The 25,810-nt window shown below is 40.2% G+C and overlaps 1 protein-coding gene across 2 annotated transcripts in view; it reads left to right on the top strand.

Moving 5' to 3' along the window:
• Nucleotides 1-305: 305 nt before the first annotated feature.
• Nucleotides 306-25,810, top strand: part of ARHGEF26 (Rho guanine nucleotide exchange factor 26) — a 66,176-nt gene continuing 40,671 nt past the window's right edge. For both annotated transcript variants that reach the window (XM_076341498.1, XM_076341499.1), the window contains exons 1-6: nt 306-389; nt 729-1,887; nt 3,432-3,471; nt 5,465-5,610; nt 11,527-11,583; nt 16,365-16,525. In XM_076341498.1, the coding sequence (XP_076197613.1) occupies nt 811-1,887; nt 3,432-3,471; nt 5,465-5,610; nt 11,527-11,583; nt 16,365-16,525 (1,481 nt within the window). In that variant the 5' untranslated portion in view covers nt 306-389; nt 729-810. The remainder of the gene's footprint in view (nt 390-728; nt 1,888-3,431; nt 3,472-5,464; nt 5,611-11,526; nt 11,584-16,364; nt 16,526-25,810) is intronic.

Below are 25,810 nucleotides of genomic sequence, written 5' to 3'. Positions count from 1 at the left end.
TGCACCGCCAGCCGCGGCCGAGGCGCTTTGCCTGGGTTACGTTTCTCTGCAGCCCGGCGGGCGGCAGCCGGGCCGCCCCTGCGAGACCAGCGCCCGCCTCCCGGCCAGCCGCGCTCTGGCGGGAGCCCAGCCCATCCCGCCGCCCGCTACCTGCGCGGCCCGGCGCCGGCCCGCGCTCTGCGGGCGGCGGGGCGGGGGTGGAGGGCAGGGGAGGGGCCCGGCGGCGGGGCCGGGCCGTGGCGGGGCAGCCGGGCGCAGCACCGCGGTGGCTGCGGCCGCAGGGGCTGGTGGAAGGCTGGGGAAGGGCTGCGCGCCGCCCTCCGCCTCAGCCGAGCCGCAGGTGGGGCGGAGAGGCGGCCGTCCCGCCCCTGGGGGGGCGCTGCGATGAGGTGAGGCCCTGGGCGCTGCGGGTGGGACCGCGGGCGGCGGGCGGGCGGACCGCGACCGGGAACGGGCCCTCCCCTCCCCGCCGCCGGGGCCGGGCGGCCCAGCGCGGGCTCCTCGCAGGTGGGAGCAGCGCCCAGCGGCAGCCCCCGCCCGCCGGCGGGAACGCGGGGTGGGTGCGAGCCGGGGGTGTTTCTGCCCCTCCCCCGCGGCCCGGCCCGGCCCGGCCCGGCCCGCGCTGGTCCGGCGCCCACCTCGTGGGGAAGCGGCGCCGCCCGCCGCGCCGGTGGGGCTGCCGCGGCCTGACGAGCGGTGCCGTTTGCTTCCCCTTTGCCGAACTGCAGGGAGCGGGCGGCAGCGGGGAGCGGCGCCGGGCAGGAGGTGCTGCCGCCGCCCTGAGGTCGCGGCGGCCCCGAGGAGCGGGCGATGGATGGGGAGGGCGAGGCGGATCTCTCCAACGACGAGGCGGCGCCGCGGTGGAAGAGGTCGACCCCCCGGCCGCAGCCCCGCGCTTGGAGCAAACCCCGGCCCCAGTCGTACCAGAGCCCCAACGGGGTGCTTTTCACCGACTTTCCCGTGGAGGACAGGTGCACCTTCACCGTGACTCAGCCTGCCGGCACCGTCAGCACCTGCACGGGCAGCGGAGTGCTCCGGAGGGGCCCCTCGTTTTTCAATTCCAGCATGGGATCGGTGTCCAACGGGAAGGTGCGGCCTCCAACCTGTAAAGCGGTCTCCCCCGAGCTGTCTCCTGAGCGGTCCTCCCAGGTGCTCACTCTGGTTTCGAACAGTTCTGCCGGTTTTACTGCCAACGGCACCATTACCTCACCAGGAAGCCAGCTGGGTCATCCCCTGAGGATTTCCAGTCAGTCAGCACTTACACCGCAGCAAGAGCAGATCGCTTTTACAGTCAGCCCTCAGCCCTCACCTACTGGAAACACACCTTCCGCCAATAACAACAACGCGGCAGTGCTGCCCTTGCAATGCAACCGGGTTTCCAAAATACCGGAAAAAGTGCCGCTGGGGCCCCCCGTGGTTTCCCAGGCGATGTCCCCAGAGCAAGGCGTAACTCCTCAGAGGCCAGCGTCCCCTCAGGACCAGCCCGTGGAGCAGCAGCCCGTGGTCCTGAGCACCAACAGCCCCGCCGCTCTCAAAGTGGGCACGCAGCAGATCATTCCCAAGAATTTGGCTTCCGAAATAAAGGTGACGAACAAAGCCAACAGCCAGAATGCGGAGACGAGCAAGAGGGTGCTGAAGGTCCGCAGCATGGTGGAGAGTCTCAGCGTGCCTTTGGTAGCCGATGCTGAGGAAGAGGCCGAGGGCGACCTGGACAGCCCAGGGACCCTGAGGCGTGGCCTGAGGTCGACGTCCTACCGCAGAGCGGTGGTGAGCGGCGTGGACTTCGACAGCTCTTCTAATTTTAAGAAAAAAAACAGAATGTCCCAGCCTATACTTAAAGCAGTTGTTGAAGATAAAGAGAAATTTTCGAGCCTGGGGAGGATAAAGGTACGTTGTGCTGATCAGTGACAGGTTGATTTGCATGGTGTAGACTACACAGGAGCATGATTTGCAATCTCTTATGTTTTCCATAAATGCTGTTTTTTTTTCAGTTTGCTTTTTGCTACCACAAAACTTTTTGTAGTTATTGATGAGTCTCACAGGTCACTTACAAGTGTTGTTTTTCAAAGTAAAGTGGCGGAGGCTTCAGGGACACGATTCTGTTGAAATCTGGGCAGCTCAAAAATGTGTTGATGACAGCCTCATGTTTGCATTTCCTGCTGGATTCCCCAGCACATCTTTTCTTTCACAATCAAATTGATGTTTTAAAACCTGTTTCCCAGAAAGTAATACACAGGAAAAAAAGAGACATTGACTTAATAAAGTCTGCCTGCTAGAGTAGACAGACTGACAGAAAAATGTACTTCCTCCTTTACTCCTCTGAGACATTACTTTTAAAGTATTTTTAAAAATTGGGAGTGTGATTTTTAAATTGAGAGAGTACCACTTCAGGTGTCTTTTTGTAGCTTAATTTTAATGCCTGCAAGTAAGAGCAGAATGCCTGTTTTTAATTCCTGGTTGTAATCCCTTAGGCGTAGTAGATTTATATTGAATGTTAATGTATTAAAATTAAATTATAAAGACTTACTGAAAATATTCTTTTACTTGAACATATCATATTGTAATCTTGTATTTCCTTCTTTTTAAATATAATTTGTTACTTTTTAAAAAATATATTGGTAGATTTCTGTGGAGTGTTTGGAATTGTGTAATAAAGTACTCCAGGCTAAGGGCTAATGCTGTAGGTATTAAAATAGTTACCAGCTTTATGACAATTTTCAGCCAAATTAAAAATTATGGTTATAGAAGCTTTTGTGAAAATGCTATTTCACAAGTGGTGAAATAGTAATCGACCAAATTGTGAACTACTGCTGAGCAGGGAGGTGGTTTGTTTTGGTTTGGTTTTGGTAGCAGACTTTAACAGTAAGTTATGTTTAAAATAGGAGGACATGACATTGTCCTGTCTTTACACACAAAACTCTTTTTGCTAGTAGCATTTTTTTAAATAGACTTCTTAGACCATAGGACTTGTTGCACCAAAACAGCTGTTTTATTTCAAAGGTTTGTTTTGGTCTCAAAACATTAGTTTACGAAATACTTAATGTGGCTGTTCTTTGCAGAGTGCGTGGAGACAGCCGCTCAGTCATGTACCTTATATCCTCGTAGAAAAGCCCAGTGACAGTGGAATGAGTTGCAAGTTCACTGAACTCTTGTAAAGCTAGTGTACTATGCTTTTGAAACATAGGAAAAATGAAGCATTCAGGACAAATACGTATAAACAATGTATGGGAGAGGGAAAACTAGAGTAGCTTTTCACTTTCTGTGATGAAACAATTGTTTTCCTGAATACTTGTCCAACACCAGAAGTTTATAGATTAGGGCCCGTTAATTTGGTGTCTAAGTATCAAATAAAACAGAAGTTCTTGTTACTGTTGGTTATTCTGCATTCTTCTTTTAATGTGTATATATCTCTTTCCTGTTAAAATTATCAGAAGAAAATGCTGAAAGGACAAGGGACATTTGATGGGGAAGGTAAGCCCTTTTCTGTACAGACTTGAAAATATGCTCAATCACAAGAGAAATGAACTTCAGGATCATTTTGCACACTTCTTTCATATGTAGTCAAAGACTAAGTACCTTGTTTTTCAGTAAATTGGCTAAAATATGGAACCATAATTTTGGCACTAGACATACTTTAGGGAATATTTTAAAGAATATAGAATGGCAGGCTAAAAATGGGTTTTTGTTTGAAGGGCTTCTTTTCAACTTTAACTCCTGTCCCTCCTAAAAGATGAACTGATTGATGTGTGTATCTCAGCCCGAACAGCTCCATAGAATTACGTAGATGAGGCTTGTTCCTCCAGTCGGGACTGCCTTCCTGCCTATTCCCTGTGACTCTTCCCAGGTGCAAGACGTAGCTTTTGTGGATCAGCTTACGGGTTTGGGGTCATCACTTGCAGCAGACACCTGAATTGTTATTCTCTGAGTTTATGGTTCATGCAGCTATTTCTTTTCCTCATAAGGCAAGGGTGCTGGGATGAATTCTTTGACTTTGTAATCCTTTTCTTCTCTTGCTACCTAGGCTTCAAGTTGAAGTGTCAGAAAAACACTGTCCATCTATCTGCTTTTGTATGTTACTCATTAATTCTGGGCTTTGCCAAGTTTGCTGCTTTTCCCAATATTTCAACAAGACAAAAATTCTTTCCTGGCTATGAGTCCATGGAATTTTCATTATAATAACTGCTACTCTCTTGGCTTTTCTCTGCTTAATGCCTCCTTAAGGTCATCTCAGCTGCTGTGTTACCTTCCTTTTCCTCGTTTCTATTTTCAAAACTTGCCACTTTGTTCTATTTGCATCACCCCCTATCTTACTCTTATTTTCATCTTTTCTCACACAGTCTCCTGGTGACGTTTTCTAGATTCTCTTCCAATGGCTCCCTTCTATCTTGGACTGATCCAAACTAATAACTTTCTCCGTAATGCCTCTCAGAATTCAGTTGCTGTACACAATTTCCTGTCTTAAAAGTGTATAAACTATGTAGACACATTCCAAAGAACAAATACAAAAGGCCAGACCTTTGTATAATACTCAGCCAGGGCTGTATGGTCCGAGCAGGTAGAACAGATCCACCCAGCCTGGCATAAGACCACAGGAGTTGCAACTGTGCATGGAGCAGTCAGACCTTTCACTTCTTTCCCCTTTCTCTTGTAGGGGAAGATTGGATATTGTCCAAAGCCTGGCCCATCTCTAAAGTACCTTTTAGAGCTTGCTTTCTTAACAGCTTAATCCATCTGTGGGTTATTATGGTCTTGAATTTCTCTGTCCTTTTTTGTCTGCTTTTGAAAAGGGTGTGTGGTCAAGGAGGTTGGGAAATGGAAAAGGTATGCTCCACACCTGTGTTTCTTTGCCATTGATATTACTGAATTAATACTGGCAGTACTGAAATACGTAATGAGTGTATTTTGTCTTAAGGTTCATAGGCCTCATGCTTATTCAAGCAAGCTTTGAAGTTTCTATTTGGAATAGTTCTGACCTCAAATTTCTGAAATTTGGATCATTTCCTTCTCTTAGTGAAGTGCGGAGACGGTATTTAAAGCTGACAGAATAAAAGTTGGCATGGGTAGTGGATTTATAATCGTCTTGTAGATTAAAATAGCTAGACCTCCAGATTAGTGACTCTGCTTTACTGACATGCTTGTTCCATTTTTAAATTGCTGGCTAATTATGAAATATTGTGCAGCAAACCAAGGAAGAAAAAATTGTTTTCTGTTTTTTCTTGACAAAGGACACATCTGTTCTTTAATTCAGTCAGTGTGGATCTTTTTGGTAGTGGTACAGTGATCCATTGTTACTGTACTGCACCATTGTCCATCCTAAATAAGATACTATCTTTGTCTGGTGGACTTTGTGAACGGCACATTGACATTTTGGTTTCTTTCATTGTCTAAATGTTACTTAGAATTTTTATGAAAGCAACTAAGCTAACTTTCTAGCAATTAATGACATACTGTTGTTGTTTTATAGAAAATGCTGTATTATATCAGAACTATAAAGAAAAAGCTCTGGACATAGATTCCGATGAAGAGTCTGAGCCCCGAGAGCAGAAATCAGATGAAAAGATTGTTTTTCACTATAAGCCCCTGAGATCAACATGGAGTCAGCTGTCCGTTGTGAGTATTTGATCATTGTATAGCCAGACAAAGACAGACTATCTAAGAAGGTATTGAAACAAGTGTTTTTACTTGCTGCTGGAGTTTTTGGCTGAAGTTTGTCATCTTCTTTTCCCTTCCAAAATATAAGGTGTCTCCGAATATTTCTTTTTTTTTTTATTGACAAGTTTGCAACTATTCAGATGTTACTAATCCAAATCTGGAGGTGTCAATTTAGCTTTTGTTTAGGTTTTATGCAAGGTAACTCCAACGGCTTAAAGAAAGCATGAATCATGTTTTCTTAGTCAATTTTAGTAGGTATGGACTGATGCTCCTGCCAGAATCGGTTTCCCTGGTTACCTGACACCTCCCTTTTTATAGCACAAGTGTTTGTAGGCTCATGTGGCCACACAACAGACTGGTTAGAGTACGTGATTTGAAATTACCAAGAAGAAAAACTCAGTGTAGTTTAAGATGAAATTAAATACAACTTTAAAATGCAAAGGGATTAATATTTCATAATTTTACACTTTAAGATACATTTATATTATTTTTTTTCTTTTTAAACTATGCTGGACAGAAAAAATCAAGCATGCCTCTTTTGTTTGCACATTGAATTTCAGACCCTGACTTTGTACTTCCCACAGTCACTGGAGATGGCTGCTTAGGCCTTGCCTGCACAGGGTGTTGGCAGCCATACTGATGTAGGTCCTTAGGAGAGTTATGGTTTATGCCTATGTGTGTTACTGTATCTGGCTGTTCTGAATGAGGTGCTGTCAGAAAGCCTGAAAAGATAGGGTTAAATCCTAACAGCATGTAAACTCAGAGTGAAATCTGTGCTTTGTAGTGCCTTTCAATGAATTGGAGTGGTGTGGACCAAACCTTAAATAGGATTTAGTCCTGTTCTTTTTTGGTTTTTTTCTAAACTTTGTTAACTTTGTTTTTCATTTCATAAGAACAACATGGAAGTCCTGATCAATTACTGGTCTTTGTTTTACATAAAAAGCAATGCAATGAGAAAGTTCATTTTAGGGTCCTGTATGTGGCAAAGACACAACTTTACTGATTTGGTTTTTTAAATTAAAAAAAAAAAGTGTTTGTGTGAATTCACTAAAAGGGTGAATTATACTAAAGAAAAGCTTCAGTTAGTTACAAACAAGTTTCTGCTGAATTGTTCTAAATTGCTGCAAGGCAACTCTAAATTGATTTGACTGCATATATTTAATGGAAACCATTTTTAAAAAGCCAAGTATTCAAATGGTGGTATTCTGTCCTTAGCACAGTCTATGAAGCGTGCGCAGTGGCTTTTTCTTAGTAGCACTGTTAAACAAAGTAGAATTCAGCTGTTTTAATCAGTACTGTAGTCTTGCTAGCATCCCTGCTAATAAGCTGGCAAATTAATGATACTAGTTTGATATTTCTATAGGCTTTCCTAGTATGCGTGATTTTGAGACTAAAGAAACTGTAAAAATTCTGTGTTTCTGTGGTTGATTTTATCCTTTGATCATTTCTGTGGCTTCTGGAGGAATATCCCTAAAATGAAGGGTTTGGGGGTTTTTTTGGTTTTGTTTATGTAACTTGTAGAATGTTGTAGAACCTCATCTCTATATGTGGTGTAGGAAAGGATTATTGTTACATGACATGATCACCTAGAATATTTGACAGTTAGGGCCATTGGCTGTATATATCCTATATAAATTAGTTATTAAGGCTCAGCAAGATCTTCTAAGGCTATTTAGATTGTCTGTTTAGAAGAGCTGTCTTACAGATGTTGATGACCTTTTGCAGTTTAAGGTATTGAAATATGAATCCCTCTGATTCAATAATTATAAAGAAGGCAAGACAATGTGGTTTTGAAAAGATTTGCTTTAAATTTTCTTTCACAAATCAAGTACTTTAAATGTAGTTAATTTGCTTAATGTTGCAAAGAAGCTTGTTTATAATAAAGTCAAATTGGGTTTTTTTCTGCCTTCTAGGCAAACTAGCAGTTAAATGTTCAACAGCTGAGGTATTTTGGAAAGAATGCTATTCAGTAATAATAATAATTTCAAAAACACTAATTTGTCGTGAGACCAAAATAGTATAAAGATCATCTCAGTAAGAGAACTACCCCTGTGCCATGCTTACAGTTATATAAACCAACTTGTTCTTTACAATTTCTAGCACAGCAAACTTGTTCAGTGTCTTTACTTGATTTACAAGGTTGGAAGTGGGGATTATATAGGAAAAGGTAGTGCACTGTGAAAACAAACTATGGGAATCTGAATCTCATAGTCTCTGTGTTTATAACTCTGGAAAAATTACATGCTGTCAATGTGTATTAAAAAGTGAGTGTGGAATTGCAACAGGAAGTCAGATGGAAAATGTCAAAATACTGGGTTTCAACATACGTTAGGAAAGAAGGAGGATAATATGTTTATAGTATTTGTTAGCAGTGACTATGCTAGGAAATCGAGGGGGGACAGCAGAATGAATCCCTTCTTTCTGCAGGATGTTTCTTTGGCCATACAGGGTTGACAGCTGATGCAGTTCTGACCAGACTGTCTATTTGAGGGGGGCAGTGAAACCTTCATGTATGGAGTTGTCAAATCCTTTATGATGATGATTTAAAAAAAAAAAAAAATTCTGCCTTCCTGCAGTGTACGCACACATGTGAAACTAAGATTGAGCTTTTTGGAGAACATTTAAAGACTCTGAAATAGGGTGCTATTTAAATCCAGTTCCTTTCAAATTCCTCTCTTGAACCCTCTTCCTCTTTAGATTCCTGTTACAGATCAGACAGCTAGCAGTAGCTAAGCAGATGACTAGGTAAAGAGCTAGCTTATCTACTATCTCTGTTCCTTCCAACCTTCATCTGTAAATTTAAAAGTTTAATTTAGGGAGAATAACCAATATTTCCAAAATATATTCCAAAAATATCTCGATCTTTTTGAAGAACTTCCAGCAGATCATAGGCACTGATACTAACTTGTGCGCTATATTAAATGTATTTACTTTCCAACAAATGCAGCATTCGGTTGGTATGGATAATGACAATGTGTATTATTGTGCATGCAACGAATCACAGCATTGGTTAGGCTGGAAGGGACCTCTTGAAACCATCTTGTCCAACCCCCCTGACTGAGGAGGGTCAGTTAGAGCAAGTTGTCCAGGACTGTGTCCAGTCAGGTTTTTAATATCTTCACGGGTGGAGACCTCACCACCTCCCTGGGCAACCTGTTGCAGAGTTTGACCACTGCATCTGACTCGTGGACTTTGAACTTAAATGTCTGTTTTTCCAGGTCCTTACTGTCCAGCCTGGAGAATATGATGCATGTTCACTTTTCATTACTACTGTCAATGCTGCTATGGTTCTTATATTCTTGAGATTAGCACTGGAAACAGATGTCCCATAGCATAGGTAATGCTCATAATTACGGAAGTATTTAATATTAAATGGGTGTTTTAGCATCAAGTCCTCCATTTTATGCCCAGTAGTTCAATGTATTTACATAGCACTGCATCAAGATTTTGCATGTTCTCTGAACTGCTGTCTCTCTAACCTGAAACTCTTTCCAAGCTTTGGTAATCTTGTTTCATTTTTCTGATCATCTCTTTCTCTGGTTTGGGACAAGTGCAGTTGTGATTTTTCTCATTCATTTAAAAAGCTGCTGCAAGTTGCTTTACTGAGCCACTTGCACTGTCGCCTTTCCATGGCTGCCTCTTCTCTGTGGTATCAAACAAAGACTACTTGGTTTTGCTGTCAAGGGTCTTCAGGGCTAATCTCTGCATTAGCTCTCATTTCTCTCCCAGTGTCGAAAGGCTTATGTTCAATTTGGTTTATGGTGCAGCCACTTACCATATTTCTCAAAGAAATATTTCTGGTGCGTTCCCCACCTGCAGCACTTCCTTATTTTGGAGGAGCTTCTTGTATATAACCACAGAGTTATGTAACCACAGAATAATGAAAGTCATTCTTTCATCCTTTCCTCCTCATCTCCATGGCTGAATCGGTCATAACTGAGTTGCTGGAAAAAAGCAGTCCAGCGTGACAATAAGACAACATCAGTAGCTGTAGTGTTAGGCCTCTTCCATTCTTTCTGGTTATGGCTTATATTAAGTTGTTGTTTGCATACTATGACAAATGTGATTTGTAGGCTCTTTCAGCTAAAACATTTTGGACATCTAAAAAATAGGAATTGAATTTTCTTTCACAGAGTATGCCAAAAATAGTCTCCATATTTGGACCTCTTTCTCTTTGGAAGTGTTGCCATTGATTAAGAATATAAGGTTGAGCCATTTGCTTATGTGATGGATTTATATGCGTACTTTGTATGTACACACCCATATATGACAAGATAATGATCACGAAACACAGCTAGTTTTTTGAACATGAATACAGTGGTTGCCGCATTGACCTCACTGGAAATTTGCAGTTGCTGTATTAACAGGAAGCGTTGAAATCTCTTGGATATGTTCATAGGTATTTCCTGTGTCGGCATATTTTTAGAAAATTCCCCCACTGCATCCAGAGAAAAGTGACGTTGTACTTCCTAGTGAGTGCTTTGAAGCTTTCAGGTTGTTGACTGGAAGGTACTTTAATAGTTTAATAGAAAGGCATCTAATGAGTTCTTGCTTGGTATTCAGAAGTGTATACTTGTGGTGACATAGGAATCTAACTTGTGGTCAAAAGAACAATTGCTTGAACACTGGAATATTTATGTTGTTTTTATGAGTATATACATGTGTGTATATACTTGGGTGTGCATGCAAACCAACATGCGGCACTTTTTAATGTTGTGCCATTTTTACTCTTGAGCCTGCTATCCAGGTTTGTGGTGCCTGGTACGCAGGAATAAAATCAGGAATAATATATCCTTTAAAATTCCAGGGAATAAGTAGAGTAAGAAGAGAAGGCTGTTGATGATAGTATGTTAGGAGCTTTTGGAGAAGACCAAAAGAGAAATGGGAGAATGGAAGTGTATGTTAGGTCTTATGTCCCGTGACATACTGCTGCTCCATGAAGAGAACAGTTTCTTTTGCATGTGTAGCGCTGTGCAGTGGCCTCTTTCCTCTTCCCTGGTCCCACATGCCATATACAGGTGACCCTCCTGATTTGAGGTCCTGTGTTTAATACTCCTCTAGGAAATGCATAAAGTCAGTCCCTCCTTGGTGCTTCACTTTCTGGTTTCTTTTTAATGTTCTCCTGTTAAATGACATAATGCATGCGATTTGCATCAGAAAAGAATAAACTTCAGGGGTCTCTGGTGTGGAATTTTGTAGCTGAGTATGTGGCTTCAGGCTGTGGAAAATGTGGCTATGGCTGGAGTTCATGATGGTTGTATATGGAGAGCTGGGGCAAATGTCTTGGCTGATTTGGCTGTAGGGTGCAGAGTGGGGAGGGACATCATCATAGGGTTGAGGATAGAAATACAGGGGTATTTACTCAGGACTTTGCCATGTCTGTTTAAGCTAAAGGGGGAGCTCCTCCAGAATAATTTTTTGGCCAACAAACTCCTGTCTAGGTATTTTGTTTAGGCCTTTAGGTGTGTTTAACAAATGAAGACACTGAGATTTTTCAGGCTGACTTGGAAAACGAGCCATGTGATGTACATGTGTCAGTCAAGAAATCTAACTTAAAAGGAGAAAGCAGTTTTCATGCTTCTGTGTGTGTGTAGAATCCAGGGAGGTTGTGCAGGGTGACAGTGATGCAACTGTGCCTGCTTTTGCTGGAGTAGTTCTGTGTGTGTCCTGGGATAGTTCTTTCGATAAGTCAAATGACAGGTGTTATCGACTTTTTTTTTTATTTCTGCTGGTTCATTGCTGTCTTTCTGAAGAGGACAGATTCTTTAGCTGAATTCTTAGTCCAATGTTTTGATAATTCTGTGGGTTGGTTTTTTTTTTTTAATTGTATTTTTCTACAAAATATGTTAAAAATTTAATTTTTTTTTTTCTTAGGTAAAGAAGAATGGATTATCAGAAGCGATCAGCCAGGAAGAAAGAAAAAGACAGGAGGTACTCTTTAAACTAACACATTCTTTTTTGTTGATTGTTTAGGGGCGCACTGCATGCCTGATTTAATACTCTCTATTTGTTGATAAGGAGACAAGTTCATCACACTGCTTCCTGTCCTAGAGTGAAGTGTCTTCTCTCCCCAGAGAGAATAAATAAACAAAACGTGTCTATTGCTGATGTGCCTATGTCCCTGCCACGGGTCTGCTGCCAACATGCTGCGGGTCTTGCTGGAGGAGTGGTTCCTAGGTATGCTCACTCCAGCAGATACAGCCTGGTTGATGGCTACTCAGTAGCAGCAGACAGTCACTGCTGCGTGCTGTACCGGGGAAGGTATAAAATTAGCCTTGCATTCACAGAGGGTAGGAGGTGGCGCATGAATTTTTAAAGGCAGTGAGGAACAAAGAACAGCTCTTTACAATGCCCCTTAGTTGTAACTAATCCTGTGAACAATTCTGAACATGTGAGCACTGTGTATCTGGCGTAACTAACCTTTTTCCTTTCACACTGAAATGAGTAAGTGCATCCATGCTGTCAACAGTACAGACAACAGCAGCAATTGCTGATGTAGTTATCTTTTCTCTCCCTGTCTCTTTCCCCTTTGCTCCTTTTGTCCTCTTTATCTACTTTCCTCTTCCTCTTTGCTCCTTTTGTCCACTTTATCTGCATTACCCTCCTTCCTTACTTACAGGGGCTATATCAAAATGAATGAGAGGTGTTGAAAAGAATAGCCTGACCTAGCCAACTATATACCTGCAATTCTTGAGGTATGTCCTTCAATAGCAAAAAGACCCAAGTTTTTTTGAATAGAAACACTAGCATTACCTGCCATGGAAATTTTTTCCAGTGTCTTCACTTCAGGGCATACCTCAGTGGACATCTTCAACTAGATTAGGGGCTCTGAGCAACCTGATCTAGCTGAAGATGTCCCTGCCCACAGCAGGGGGGTTGGACTAGATGACCTTTAGAGGTCCCTTCCAACCCAAACTATTCTATGATTCTATGACTCTATGATTCTATGAATGTAGCCAAGTGAGACCTGATTGGGGTTTTCTGTGAAGTTCACAGATGTGTATAGCAAGCCTCAAATATTAATTTAGCTGCATGACCTACAGCTGTTGTGTTCATACATGAAATACAGAAACATCTTGTATTGCATACATGAGATTTAGACAATAGTTTGTTGTTGTTGTTTTTAATAATGCTATATTTCTTTGGCTGTCTTCTTTTGCTTTTTTGGGGGGAAGAGGCTGTGCAGCAGTTTAGGCCATGTGTTCTGCTTTTCTGTCTCCTCCTGCTGGGAAGCTTTGAGACAGAATGAATTTATATGGCCTCAAGTTGCGCCAGGGGAGGTTTAGATTGGACATGAGGAAAAATTTCTTTACTGAAAGAGTGGTTAAACATTGGAACAGGCTGCCCAGGGAAGTGGTTGAGTCCCCATCCCTGGAGGTATTTAAAAGACGAGTAGATGAGGCACTTAGGGACATGGTTTAGTGGGCATGGTGGTGTTGGGTTGATGGTTGGACTCGATGATCTTAGAGGTCTTTTCCAACCTCAATGATTCTATGATTCTATGATATATTTCAGTCGTATCCTTTAGGAACCTTTAGTCTATGTTACCTGGAGTCATATTTACATCCCTTCAAAGAGAACAAGTCCTTTAGATGCCTTTTAAATGTAAAGTCTTTAATGTTACCAAAAATGTTTTCAAGCCTGAGGTGTTTTTTTATTTGAATATTAGAGGCCCATTCTTTCAGAGGGAGCCTAAATAAATATTCTTAAGATGTAGTTGTACTACCAAGTCATGCTTTTGCTGTTTTTCTTTTAAATTGCCTTTTATCAATTATTCTTTATCTATTCTTTAAATTGCTTTTTAGAGCCTATTAGATTATTTTTGCCGTCATAATATATTGTCACTGCAGAAAAATGTTTGCTTTATACCTTGATTGAATGTCAATGTCATGCATTCATACACATCCATCTTTCAGAACACATTAGTGAGATGAATCTCTGTGCATCTTTTGTCTAAAGAAAATGTCATATAGACAGACTGTTTTGAACCGAAATAATTTTTGATAGATCATCTTTTCTTGCAAGCTGGAAACTCTTAACTGTGTATGTGTGTACAAACTGCAGTATGCATCTGGCCGCTTAAGAGTGCTTACTGTCCATCGGAATTCAAACATCTGCTTACTTTGATATGATGCAAATTAACCATAATATGGTTTCAGATGTCATTCAGAAACACTGTTAGCAAGCACCCGGTAAATGCCACCCCAGCCTCTGAATGTGGTGTAGTTACTGTATGTCAAAGTCAAGGTTGTTTCTTAATCCTTTTTTATTTTTTATTCTCTGAAATGTGTTTGGGTCACAGTAAGATGGTATTCTCTCCCTTCCTTACACATTAGAAGCAAAGTATCTTTCTTTGTCCCATTTATTTCTGACTATGCTGATGACTTTGTCACCAAACTGGAAGAAGTCCATGAGGGTCCTCAGTAAAAGCATAAACAACCCCCCTACAAAACAATAAGAGAGCTTGTATATTTTCCTGTGTTGAAAAATGTCTGGTTAGAAACCAATCAGTCATGGAACTCTACTAGCAATCCTTAGGTAAATTCTTTTTTTGTGAGCACAGCTGGGAGAAGTACAATGAGGCTGAAGATTGGAAATGTAATTGCTGGGCAAAAGCCAAAATGCCCTTTTTAGGCATCTTTCTGCACATTGTTAGCCAAGCAGTAGGTAGATTTGCCGCCAGAGTTTGGCTGACCTATGTATATGTTCTCTAGATTCTTGAGGCTGACAGAGTTGGCAGGCAGGCAGTTTAACATTATTTTAAGCATCACCTTTGCATATCTCTTTGCACAGCAGTATTCACTCTTGTGAATAACACATAGCATGTTGTAGCTGTTATCTAGCTGCCACTGTATTTCTCACCAGATCCCTTCAGCTTTTTAGGTAGGTAATAAGATGGAGAGACTACTGATAATGTACATTAGACTCCCTTTCCTTGTATGTATAATGGCCCTGTAGGTTTTTCTGTGAAGTTGATAAATCTTCCTTGCACTGCATAAACCTTTGAGGCTTTAGCTAAAGCAGATTTGTTTTGTTTTGTTCTAAGAAATCCAAAACTTGTTATTTCGTTATTAAAATCTCAGTTCTTTGAAGAAGACTTTTTAGAAGGGCAAGAATAATTTTGAAAGCGCAGTCTGGGAACACTGAGACTCAGGATACCCATGAGAAATTGTGTTTGATCAAAAGGTTACCTTAGTAACACCAGCAGAATTCACCAGACTTGAACTCTTTAAGAAATCTTATGAACAAATGTCCCCAGCAGAATGTTTTGTGGTTTTTTTTTTTCCCCAATATGGTTTGTCTCAGTTGGCAGTTGGGAATATTCAGGAAGACTGCCTTCAACCTGCCTATAGTCTCCCTTGCCTTTACACCTGGTCACGGGAGAACAGGGTTTCTGTAGAGCACATACATCATAAGTGAACTCCTGTAGACTGTCAGCTGCAAGACCCTCTCTCTGTCTCTTTCTGTGTTTGCAGAGCCATGGGCATTAGCCTTTCTAAATACTCAATCTGCACTGTTGCATTTAAAGTATATATTTCTCCCTTGGTTTGAGAATGCTTAGAGAAGTTAGTTGCAAATAACTAAATAAATTATACATGCAAGTATTAACATTAGTTATATTGAGAACAAAGTTATATTAGCTCTGCTGATGGTATTATTCTGTGTTAGTAATGCCTGGAAGGTAGCACTGATGACAAATGTGACTTTGTGGAGCTAGCGACAAAAGGGTTCATGAAAATTATTTAATTTTTTTCCACGTATATACATATAAGAACTCTAGTTGATTAACAGCAAATAAAGCCTAGAGAGGTAAAAGATATCTAAAAGCTGAATAGGTTTCTACATCAGAGATGAAAATTTCCAATGGAACAAGTATGTGGATTTCAAAGTCCAGGAGTCCATTAAAAGTCTGCTTTGTATGTCAGCCAGCTGATGGAAGTTACAGTGGCTAGTCTTTAAGTGGTAGGGTGATAAAACAGAGTTGTTGTTTGTGGGAGGTGAAGGAATGTACTGGAGGTCTGCCTGTCTGGTGTCTGGTCACTAATCACTAAAGGCGATAGTGGCTGCCACCCCCTCCTGTCTGCTCTGCCTCTAGGCTTCTCTCCCTGCTGTAGATAGCTCAGCTTCTCATGTGCCTGCTCCTAACTTGATGTTTTAAAAGTAACCAAGGTATCACTGCTGATATATGACTAAAACCTGAATTTTGCAAAGGGTTTTGCTTTTCTGCAGATGCTTGGGTAATCAGAGCTTTGTTACCCAAGAATGCTTTCAAGTAAGTAACTTACCAGCTTCTGTTTAAAAATGCAAAAGCAAATACTGGCTGGTCAACAGTAGTATGACTGATATGAAGCTTCCAACTGGACCACAGAAACAGACGTGTTTTTTTTAATTAAAAAACAAAACAAAACCGCCTCTCAGGAGTATGAATGGGGAGTTATCATAGTTGTTGTTACGTTTTTGTCTTCAAACTCTCTGTTTGCAGTTGCATTGAAAAGTCTGAATATAGACTTTTTAAAAAAGTTTTTTTTCTACTATTAAATCACTTATTTCTAAGTAAATGATGCAACTGTCATGGAAATTAATATTTATGTTATAATCTCTAGCTCACATCCAATAACTTTTCTTTGCGCCCCTCCTCCACATTTTCTTTTTTTTTTTAAAAAAAAAGCCTAGTCAATAGTAAGTCTTTTCTTTCCCCTTCCACTTTGCAGGCGATATTTGAAGTGATATCTTCTGAGCATTCTTATTTGCTGAGCTTGGAGATTCTGATCCGGATGTTTAAAAATTCCAGGGAACTGAGTCTCACAATGACCAAAACGGAGAGCCATCACCTTTTCTCCAATATCACAGATGTTTACGAAGCAAGCAAAAAGTAAGTGTAGCAATAAATGTCTACATTTTTTAAAAAAGTATACATTTTTAAAATTTTAAATTTAAAATTTAGTAATTATAAATTTAAATTATCTACATTTTTTTAATTATACCTGAGGGTCATAACTAGTAGTCAAAATATCTTTCAAGCAAGTGATGAAATGTAGTATACAAAATAGTGTCTTTACTGTTACCACAAAATGAAGAAACAGCTGCAAGGTAGCAAATTCAACAAAAATTTAGGCCTGACAGTTTGAGAAGTCAAATGTTGCACGTGTTAATATGCAGAGTCTTAGTTTTTTTATAAGCTGTAAATAAATTAGAATGGAGTTTGATTTTTCTGTTCTTTCAGAGCACCAAAATATATGTGCTCTGCAGTGCTAAAGAATCATTTCATATAATCCACCCAGCTAAGGTTTTATTTTGCTAACCATAGATTCTGTTTTTGTAATATGAGTAAGCCCCTGTTTATTTGGATTATGATTTCCTTATACACCTCACTGGCAGCTCCTTGAATAGTAGACCTTTGGTTAGTACTGTCTATGATATATGGTAGTATTTGCAGACTCAGGCTATGCCTTACCTACACTCTTGTTCTCTGAGGTATCTTGCTCTTACTTGGAAAAATCTTAGCTTTTCTGTTTCTGAAGTTGAACAGTTGTTTACTTTTCTGGCTGTACTGCTTTAGTAAGGAGAGCTTACAGGTAGGCTGAACTGGAGATACCTGGTTATTATTTTAATAACTGTTTGAACATAAACGCAAGTTTTTTATTGGAATCTCAGGTAACCATTTTGGAGTGGTAATGATTTCTTCCAAAACTGTCATGCTAGTTTGAAGATGGAAAATGCAAGTAACAGTGAACATGCACATGGGTTTGACAGGCTCACCTTGCCACTGTGTTTGAGCTCACATTTAATGGGATAGGCATGGTGTTAGTTTCTCTGAAAATTGGTAGGGAAGGAAAGAACATAGTGTATTTTGGTAGAAATAAGCATCCTTCAAATCTAAACAGTTCCTAAGCTAAATGTTGATACATTAAGCAGTCATACCTAGTCTTTGCAGTCTGTCAAATTAAGCTTAGTCTGCTTTTATGAAACTGTTAAAAATTGAGCAAGAGTTTCATACTTGCCCTTAAGAACTGACTCTTGCCAGTGTTTTCCTTAATCAGTTGAATCACTGTTTACTTTCTACTGAGTACTCAATGTGCAGCATACTGTGTGACTGTGGTATCTTTTATGTAAACAGCTTAGGCATTTTACTGTTTATGAACAGTGTTGTGCACGCCATAGCACCTGACACCAGGGACTTGTATTTCTTTTAAAAAGATCTGCTGTGCTTTTTTTTTTATAAGTTTTTTCAGTACGAAGTCAAGAACAAGAAAAATGAACACACTACAGTTGGCGCCAAATGAAATGTTGGCAGATCTTACACGATACAAATGCTGAAAAGTCTGTTTTATGATTGCTGATAATTACTACCAGTGTTATTTAATATGGGACATGCATATGTATGTGCACTCACAGTGTACTTCAGTTATGAATACTTTAAACTCTATTTCAAAAAGTTGTTTAATGAGAGTTTGCTTTGTTATAATCTGTTTGTTATCCTAGCCTAGTTAATGGCAGTATCAGCAGGTGAATTTCTGTGGTCTACGTAATTAAAAAATGTCTATGCTTCTTTTCTTATACCTTATTTCCAGTTTGAAATCAAGCACAATGGCTAAAGGATACACATGGCCTAGTTAAGAAACCAATTGATCTTAACCGTAGCGCTGTGCAACTTTAAATGTATCTCTCTCTACCTGTGGAACAGAAAAATATTAGCTTCATTTCAGGAATGGGGCTAATGGTTGGGTAAGGAATCTGTCAGACTAGGAAGATTTCTGGAGTCAGTCCTTCCCACCTTTTCAGCTTTTTTTCTTTGTTCCCTTTTCTTTTGTCCCCTTTGTTTCTTTCTTGTAGAAATTGTGATGTTCTGAATTCTTCAGCATTAAACTTGTATTTACCTTTGTGGAACTCTCAAGTTTCATGTTCCCAGTCAAGGTAATGTCCTTTCTTGGCTCCTATTTCTCTGAAGCCCTACGAAGTCTGTGGAATTTTACCTCTGTTGTGCAGCAGTTTGATTTTGTGTCTTCTGAAGGTTATGCAGTAGTAAGTGCAAACCTAATTTAGGAGTTACATAATAGGTGTACGTTTGGACTTAGTCGTATACCTTCATTTCTGCATCCCCCTGTTCCCTTTTGTTTCTCTCTCTTTCTTATAGCTGAGGTCTTTTGCCAGAAGCTGGGTATTTTCTGAATCCACAGCCACCACAGGAATGGGAGTTGTACGGCAGCAGTGTTGTCAGGGAGTTCAGGTTATCAAAGTCCTTACGTTCAAGGAATAGTACTTTTTAAAGGCTTCTCCTTACATGAAATGTGAATTGTAAAAGTAAAGTATCATGAGCCCTTTTTTTGCTAGACAACTGTTGATGTCACAGAACCATCATGTACTAGGGGGTAATTGCCATCTTTTTTAGATAGCTTAATAGAAATCGAAGGTTTAATTAGCCTGCAGACTTTGCCTCTCCTTTGGATTGTTTCTGTAAGACACAGCTGACCATAGTAGTATAGCTATGTGACTAGGTGTGTGTTTGGTTTTTCCCCTGTGTTTTTCCCTGTGTTGAATAAGCCTTCCAAATCATTAAATCCACTTTTAAATTTCTCATTTAAATTATTTAAAGCAGAGATGGGGGTGGGGAGAGCAATATTTTTAGGGGAATTCTTAAAACTGTTTTGATTAATAGTCTTAAAAGGAAGTGGGGGGGTGGGGAGGAAAGAATGGAAAAATACCACACTGGCCTAAAATTATAATCTTATTCTTTCTTGTCTGGAAAGTCTAATGGTTTAAGAAGTCTTTTTTTTATAACTTGGAGTAAAAACAGAATTCGTAACTCCTTTTCAAACTTAAATGAAAACATACTTTGTTTCCTGAGTTATGCAATACTGTTAAACTATAACAAAACTTTGTGCTGGCTTTCTACAACCTCATTTGTGTAAATAATGAAAGTGATTTTAAAACAGAAGCCTCTTCCTTGGTATCTCCAAACTATCGCTTCCCATTTTCAAGGCCTTTCAAGCTAGCAAAATCCATCCGTTTGTTATTACAATTTTATAAAATTGAGCATCTGTCCCATTATGCTATATTTTAAGGAGCCTTTCCTTTACTTCAAAATATAAAATCTGAGTATGAGTGTAGTTATCTGTGGTTTTGGTTGCTTAGACAAAAGTTTGGTGAGCTAAAGAACGTGAACTGATAAAAATATTATCTTTAGTCAAAATTGCTTAAAGCTTATATCTAGGAACTTTGACTTAGAACATGTTTAATGGAAACTCTCCAGAAACGCCAAGATAGGCTTCTAATGCATGACAAAGCCATTTCTGATGGAACAAAGCTGCCTTTGTTAGAAACAGAATACAGACAGCAAAGACCGTCTCTGCTTTTGGGAGCTCATTGGAATGTCTCTGACAAAGAAGAGTTGATCTGAATAATTTGTGCAGCATACAATATGTTTGTTTATGAAAACATCTTGTAAGGTGGCTTCAGAAAGCTTAAGTCTTTTATTGTGTGTTTTCCTGTATGTGTAATATGGGAGTTCATAACTGATAGAACACAAAATCACGCAAATTGCAACCCAAGTCAGTGAGAGCTGTTACATTGAGATGTAAGCTGATGGGGATGCCATAGGCCAGCTTATTCAGAAATAAAAGCTTGTGTAGTCTGGTGAGAATACTGCGCAATCAATCTCACTAGTAAGAAAAACTCTGTCTAGTCTCAGTACGTGGTGCAAAAGAGGTCAGTTTCCCAAGAGCCTGTCTTGGGAAAGAGGACTTACAGGGAAATTTGTGAAATGTCTTGAAGAACAATTGGTCTGACCGGTCAAATCACCAAATTTATAGGAGAAAGGAAAGCTTTAGCATTTTGTTTCTCTCTCTGCCGTTAGGCCAGCAAAAGGCAAAAAGCTTATGGAATATCAAAAGATTAGCATTAGCAGAAAAAGACATGAACAAAAAATATTTTGACGGGTTCTGACTGTTTTTAAACTCTTGATTTCAGTAGAGAAGCCCATGTGGGTTTGTGAGGTAGGTTAACATCTTGTCTGAGTGTCTTAATTTAGTTTTATATGTCTGAATATATGTTAGGAACCAGGTAAGCTTTCTCATAGCACTTTTTTGTAAATTAGGTTAATGTTTCACCTCTTTCCAACATACTTTAAATGATGCAGCTTCATCTTTTTCCATAGGAAAATACAGTCTTAGTGTTAATTTAAGAAGTGTGTGTATTGAATCAGTTAACTAGGCATTAAAAACATTACTTTTAGAGAATGCAGAGTTCTGTTGCTCAGTTTCTTTGGAAGATTTGGGGGGAGGGAAACAAACCCCCAAACCCGCATATAATACAAAAAGTAAAAATAAAAATTTAAATACTGTGAGTAGACCCTGGGTGATTCAGGTGAACTATAATGAAAGAAAATCATTCGTAAGTTATAGATCACTGATTTGATTTCCAGATAAGACAGTGATATGTCATTAACATCCTTTCTTCCTATTTGGTCTAGGCTGATGGTCTTAGTCTGTGTTCCGTATTTTATCACAGTTCTTGCTGTTAGCAATTTTTGAAGAAAGCTGAGTAATATCTTGAGGGCATCCAGCTGAGTGTGGTTACCCTGTTGGGTGAGTGACGCTGAGGTGTGATGTGAGGGAGAATTTCTGTGCTCTTTCAAAGAAAGTTGTTTATACTGGACGTTTTGAAGCAGATAAGTGGCTTCCTTATCAGTAAGGCTGAGTGATTATGTTGGATATGGTGGACAGAGAAATGGGAACAAGAGGGAGAAAAATCCTTGCAAATGATCTGGAAGCAGGATGTGAGGCATCTGTGGCTCTGTGCAGAAGCTGGTGTGTTGCCCTGACTCACAGCAGGTGCTGGTGAGCACTCAGACCATACATGATGCTTGGGTTTTCAGGGTGTTGCAGAGCACTGCTAAATTCAGCATTTGTGGGTTTTGCCTTCTTCCCAGCCTTGCTGCATAATCTGCTTTTACTACCAGTGGGGCCTTTTTTGATTGTCAGGAGATTCCAGGGATTCTGGAGGTCGTACTGTAGAACAGTGAGTCCACAATACCTTCCCCCCCCCCCCCCCTTGAAATTTCAGGTGCCCACAGAACACATTTATGGATTTGCATCATATTGATGACTTGGGACAGTGCGTTTGTCCTTGTGTTTCCTCAGATTGCTTCCTTCATGGTTTGTTCTGACATCAGCGCTCATTGCTGAACTCTTTGGCTTTAATATCTGGGAATTATTTGTTTAGAGGGTTCTTCTGGCAGCTGAAATAACTCTCTGGGTTGACCTGCACTGTTTCTTTGCTAATGACTAGCAGCGTTGGTAAACAGTAACTTTAATATGCAGTTGGTACTTGCATTCCTGACCCAGCGATTGTTCTTTCATAATTTAGCTTCCTTATTTTGAAGACGAGATTAGGGATATGACTTCAATACTCAGAAACAACGAATCTGAACAGAATCATACTTCCCTGAGCTCATTTTCTTGGGTGAACAACTTAAGAGAAAGAATGCTTTTTTTTAAACAAGTTTAGAAATTTTTATACATATATATACATTGTATAACACTTAATTTAGTAAATACCTGGCAATGACCTATACAAAAAGTGCCCTTGAGGAAAATACCTGGTTTTTCAGGAAATACAATAAGCCTTTAGCTTCAAATTATTCACTTAAACATATTGAAAAGAATACCCCAAACTCACAGATTTCCATCACCTTCATGGTGTATTTTCATGCTATGTAAATAGACTAAACTGTGGCCCGCTGTTGCTGAGTGTAGAAGGACACGACAGGAAGATATTCGGGCAGTGGCTCTGCTACGGTGACTGGAGAACAATGACACTGTCTGCTCGTCTGTGTGTGAGCCTGTTCTTCCCGCTGCTGCTGCACTGCCTTCCTTGGTAACTCGGACTTCGATCCTAGAGCTTTACTCTCTCGTAGCTCTGATGTGTCACCCACAGTCACAGTGGTCACCAAAGCAGGGAAGCGCTTTTTTGGCCAGTACCTATGGAAAAGTTTCTCAGCCCAAGATGTTTACTGTTGATAGTGAGCTGTGGGGGGGTTGCCAGTGGGGATGGGTTTAAGTCTTAAAAGATTTTCTGAGAACAGTCAGTGTTTTAATATAACATTGATTTAGAGTAGTAAAGAGAAGTGAAGTGTTCTTCAGCACGTTCCCTTCTGTCCTGTGTAAAGTCCTGTTCAAGCTGTCCATTGTGTTCCCCGTTTCAGATGTCCCTCTGAAGGAATGCCAGCTAATTGTAAAGAAAACTGAATCTATTCACAATTTGGTTGTCTCTGACTTGTGTGATCCTCTGTGAAATTAAACATAGCTCTTGTGTTAGATTTCACAGTCTCTGCTCAGGTGTCCTTATCTTTGTCTTCATGCCTGCTCAGCGGTGTTGTAAAAGGTGCTTTTGGAGAGGCTGTCTGAGAATCTTCAATAATGCTGTGTATGGCACAGAAAGTGTTGGTGGAGGGCATTTGCAGTTGTGTATCTGTTACTAATGAATTTAGCCTGAGCCTGAAGTCGGTTATTAAAATCAGATGGGACTGGAAGCTGGAATAAACTTGCCTTACTTTGTCACTCTAACGGATTGTACAGTATCTTCAAGAAACACCAACATAAACATAAAACTTAAACTGTCTTTATGGTTCTTTTTTTTCAATGCTGGATATATGAAATTTAAATATTAGTTGCAAAAAACTTTTACTACTTCAGAAAATCTTCTGTATCCCAGGGGTCATTTGTGGCGTCATTTAAATGCTGATCAGGTAACCATGTTTTTGTTTCTCTAGCATCCTGCTTCCATGGTGTTTTATCCAGCAGATCTTGAAATGCTTGTCAAGCTTTGCATAGACACAGTTTAGTCCTTTTAAAATAGTATTAGCTGGTGTGATCTTTTAAGAAGACCTTTGGATCATGTTAATGATTGTGTTTACTTATTTTGCTAATTAAAATAGACACTATGTAGCTGGATTTTTTTTTTTTTTTTTTTTAAAAACAATTGGCAAATCAGTTGCTTTGATTTTTCCAGATCCCTGGAGCTGCCATCTCATGCTTTGCTCAGACTAGACCCTTCAGGGCATTGTTTCTGAAGATGACATGATGTAGGAGTACATTAAGTACCTCGTTTGGGTTTTGGGTTTTTTTATCTGGCAGTGTAGATGTACCCTGTATATATCAGCTTTTTTTACCATGTAATCAAAACCTAAGTGACCACCAGTTGCCAAGATCAAGAGTAACAGATGAAGGTCCTCTCATTACAAACTACAATACTGACTGAAGAATAGACGGAACCCATTCTTCTGATGAGTTTTACTCAAGAGTTTTCTAGAATAAATCAGAGTGTTTTTCAACGCATTCTTTTTCTCCCGTAACTTCCCTAAAATAATATGTTTGCAATATTCTCAAGCATTTGCGTGCCAGGGGAGGAAAGAATTTAAGAACAGTCCTGCTCAACCCTCCTGTCTGGTAGGGTTGATTTAAACTTCTGCAGTAGAGTAAGTTCACCTGAAAAGACACAGGATACAGGCTGCACCTTTAATCACTTGGCTGTTTTCTGTGTTACTCTCTGGTTTTCTCTTAAGGCCTTTGCAATCTCTCCCAAGTAATACTGTCTCTGGTTCTTCTTTTTTCTTCCCCGCAAAACATGGTTCTACTTCCTTATCTCACTTGAACTGGACTGACAGCAAATGTCAGGGAATAGTGAGTGGTAATGTGTATATTCCTCGGGAAAAGGTTCAGTAAAATAAATGGCAAAGCACCCAAGGCTGTGAGATATCAGTTACAATTGCTGTGTCATCTCACCTGCATGATTGTAGGTGTACATTTTTATTGATTTTTAATTGTGGTTGCTGAAGCTTGACGATATTAACAGTGTTTGTCAGATGAAAGGTAATTAAATTTCTAATTTAAATTTACAAAAATGATATTCTTGCACAGTGGCCATTAGGATCTTACTTTGTTTTACCTCTCTCTCTATAGAGAATTCTAGTAACTTTTTCTTGCCTATCTACGCTTGTTTTCAAAACTTCACCTGCACACCGTCCTCTCAGTATTTTTTGTGTTGTATTACTGCCAAAATTATTTTGACAAATTAATTGTCTTTGTGTCCCTTTCTGAAAAATTCATGACTCTAAAGCTCTGTACTGTCGATTTATCTTCCTGTGGAAATGCAGCACAGATGGTATGTAACTCAGTGTCCCAGATTCTTATGAGGAGAGACTCGCTGTCAGGTCCCCTTGGAACTTTTCCTCTTATAATTAGATTACTTTTCAAAACTCGTCTGCCAGTCCTTGGTCTAGGACTTTGTGTTCAGCTTTTCCTTTACTTCTATCATTAAGTACTTTTGGAGATACTTTTTTTCTTCTTTCTCTAGCTGAGGTCCTCAGCCTAAGAACTGGTACTTCTCTACCTAATTGTCTTCTAATGACTGTTTTTAACGTTAACAGTATAGCTTGTGTTCTTAGAAGAAAAAACCCACCACCCAAAACCCAAATCTTTCCTCACCAGTGACTCAAGATTGTTTGTGTTATCTGGCGACAGATAGTTTTGGCATCAAATAAAAATAACTAATTTTGAGATGAAATATTGTTTGAAACAAGGATTGAAACCATATTCCAGATGAATGGCCTTAAAATTGAGTTTAACCAAAAGAGTCATAACAGCCCTCTCTGTTGTAGAGGGCTGTTGTAGGACCAGCATAGTAGAGTTTGCTTATTTGTGTCCTTTATTTTTTGCACACTGATGCAGAAGGTCCAGTTTTGGTGCTAGTGGTGCCTGGAGGTTTTCCCCCTTCCCTATTACTCCCTCAGTTCAGCCAGCTGCCAGCCAGACAAGATGTAGCTGAAAAATAATCCACAAAACAAACCTGGTCAGAGTTTTCTTTCTCTCACGTCCCTCACATCCCCATCAGAGCAGTTCCCAGTTCTCATCAAGTGTCAGCCCACACACAATTGCAGTGACACACCTGAAAGAGCATGGTAGGAAAAGGAATGAATAAGTTGGACAAGAGCTGTGGAAGCGGGCATCGCCAGAACTATGGCATAAAGCTGCCATCTGCCATAATATTTATTTGTACTGAAACCCATCCGTATATTATGTAAACATATTCCTCTGTTTTTAAAAAAAAAAAAAAAATCCTACAGCAGCATTCATAGCTGACTTCTTGGAGCCTCTGGCTC

This window comes from Aptenodytes patagonicus, chromosome 6 (assembly GCF_965638725.1).
Source record: "Aptenodytes patagonicus chromosome 6, bAptPat1.pri.cur, whole genome shotgun sequence".
NCBI classification, from domain to species: Eukaryota; Metazoa; Chordata; class Aves; order Sphenisciformes; family Spheniscidae; genus Aptenodytes; species Aptenodytes patagonicus.
This window is presented reverse-complemented; position numbering and strand designations above follow the sequence as displayed.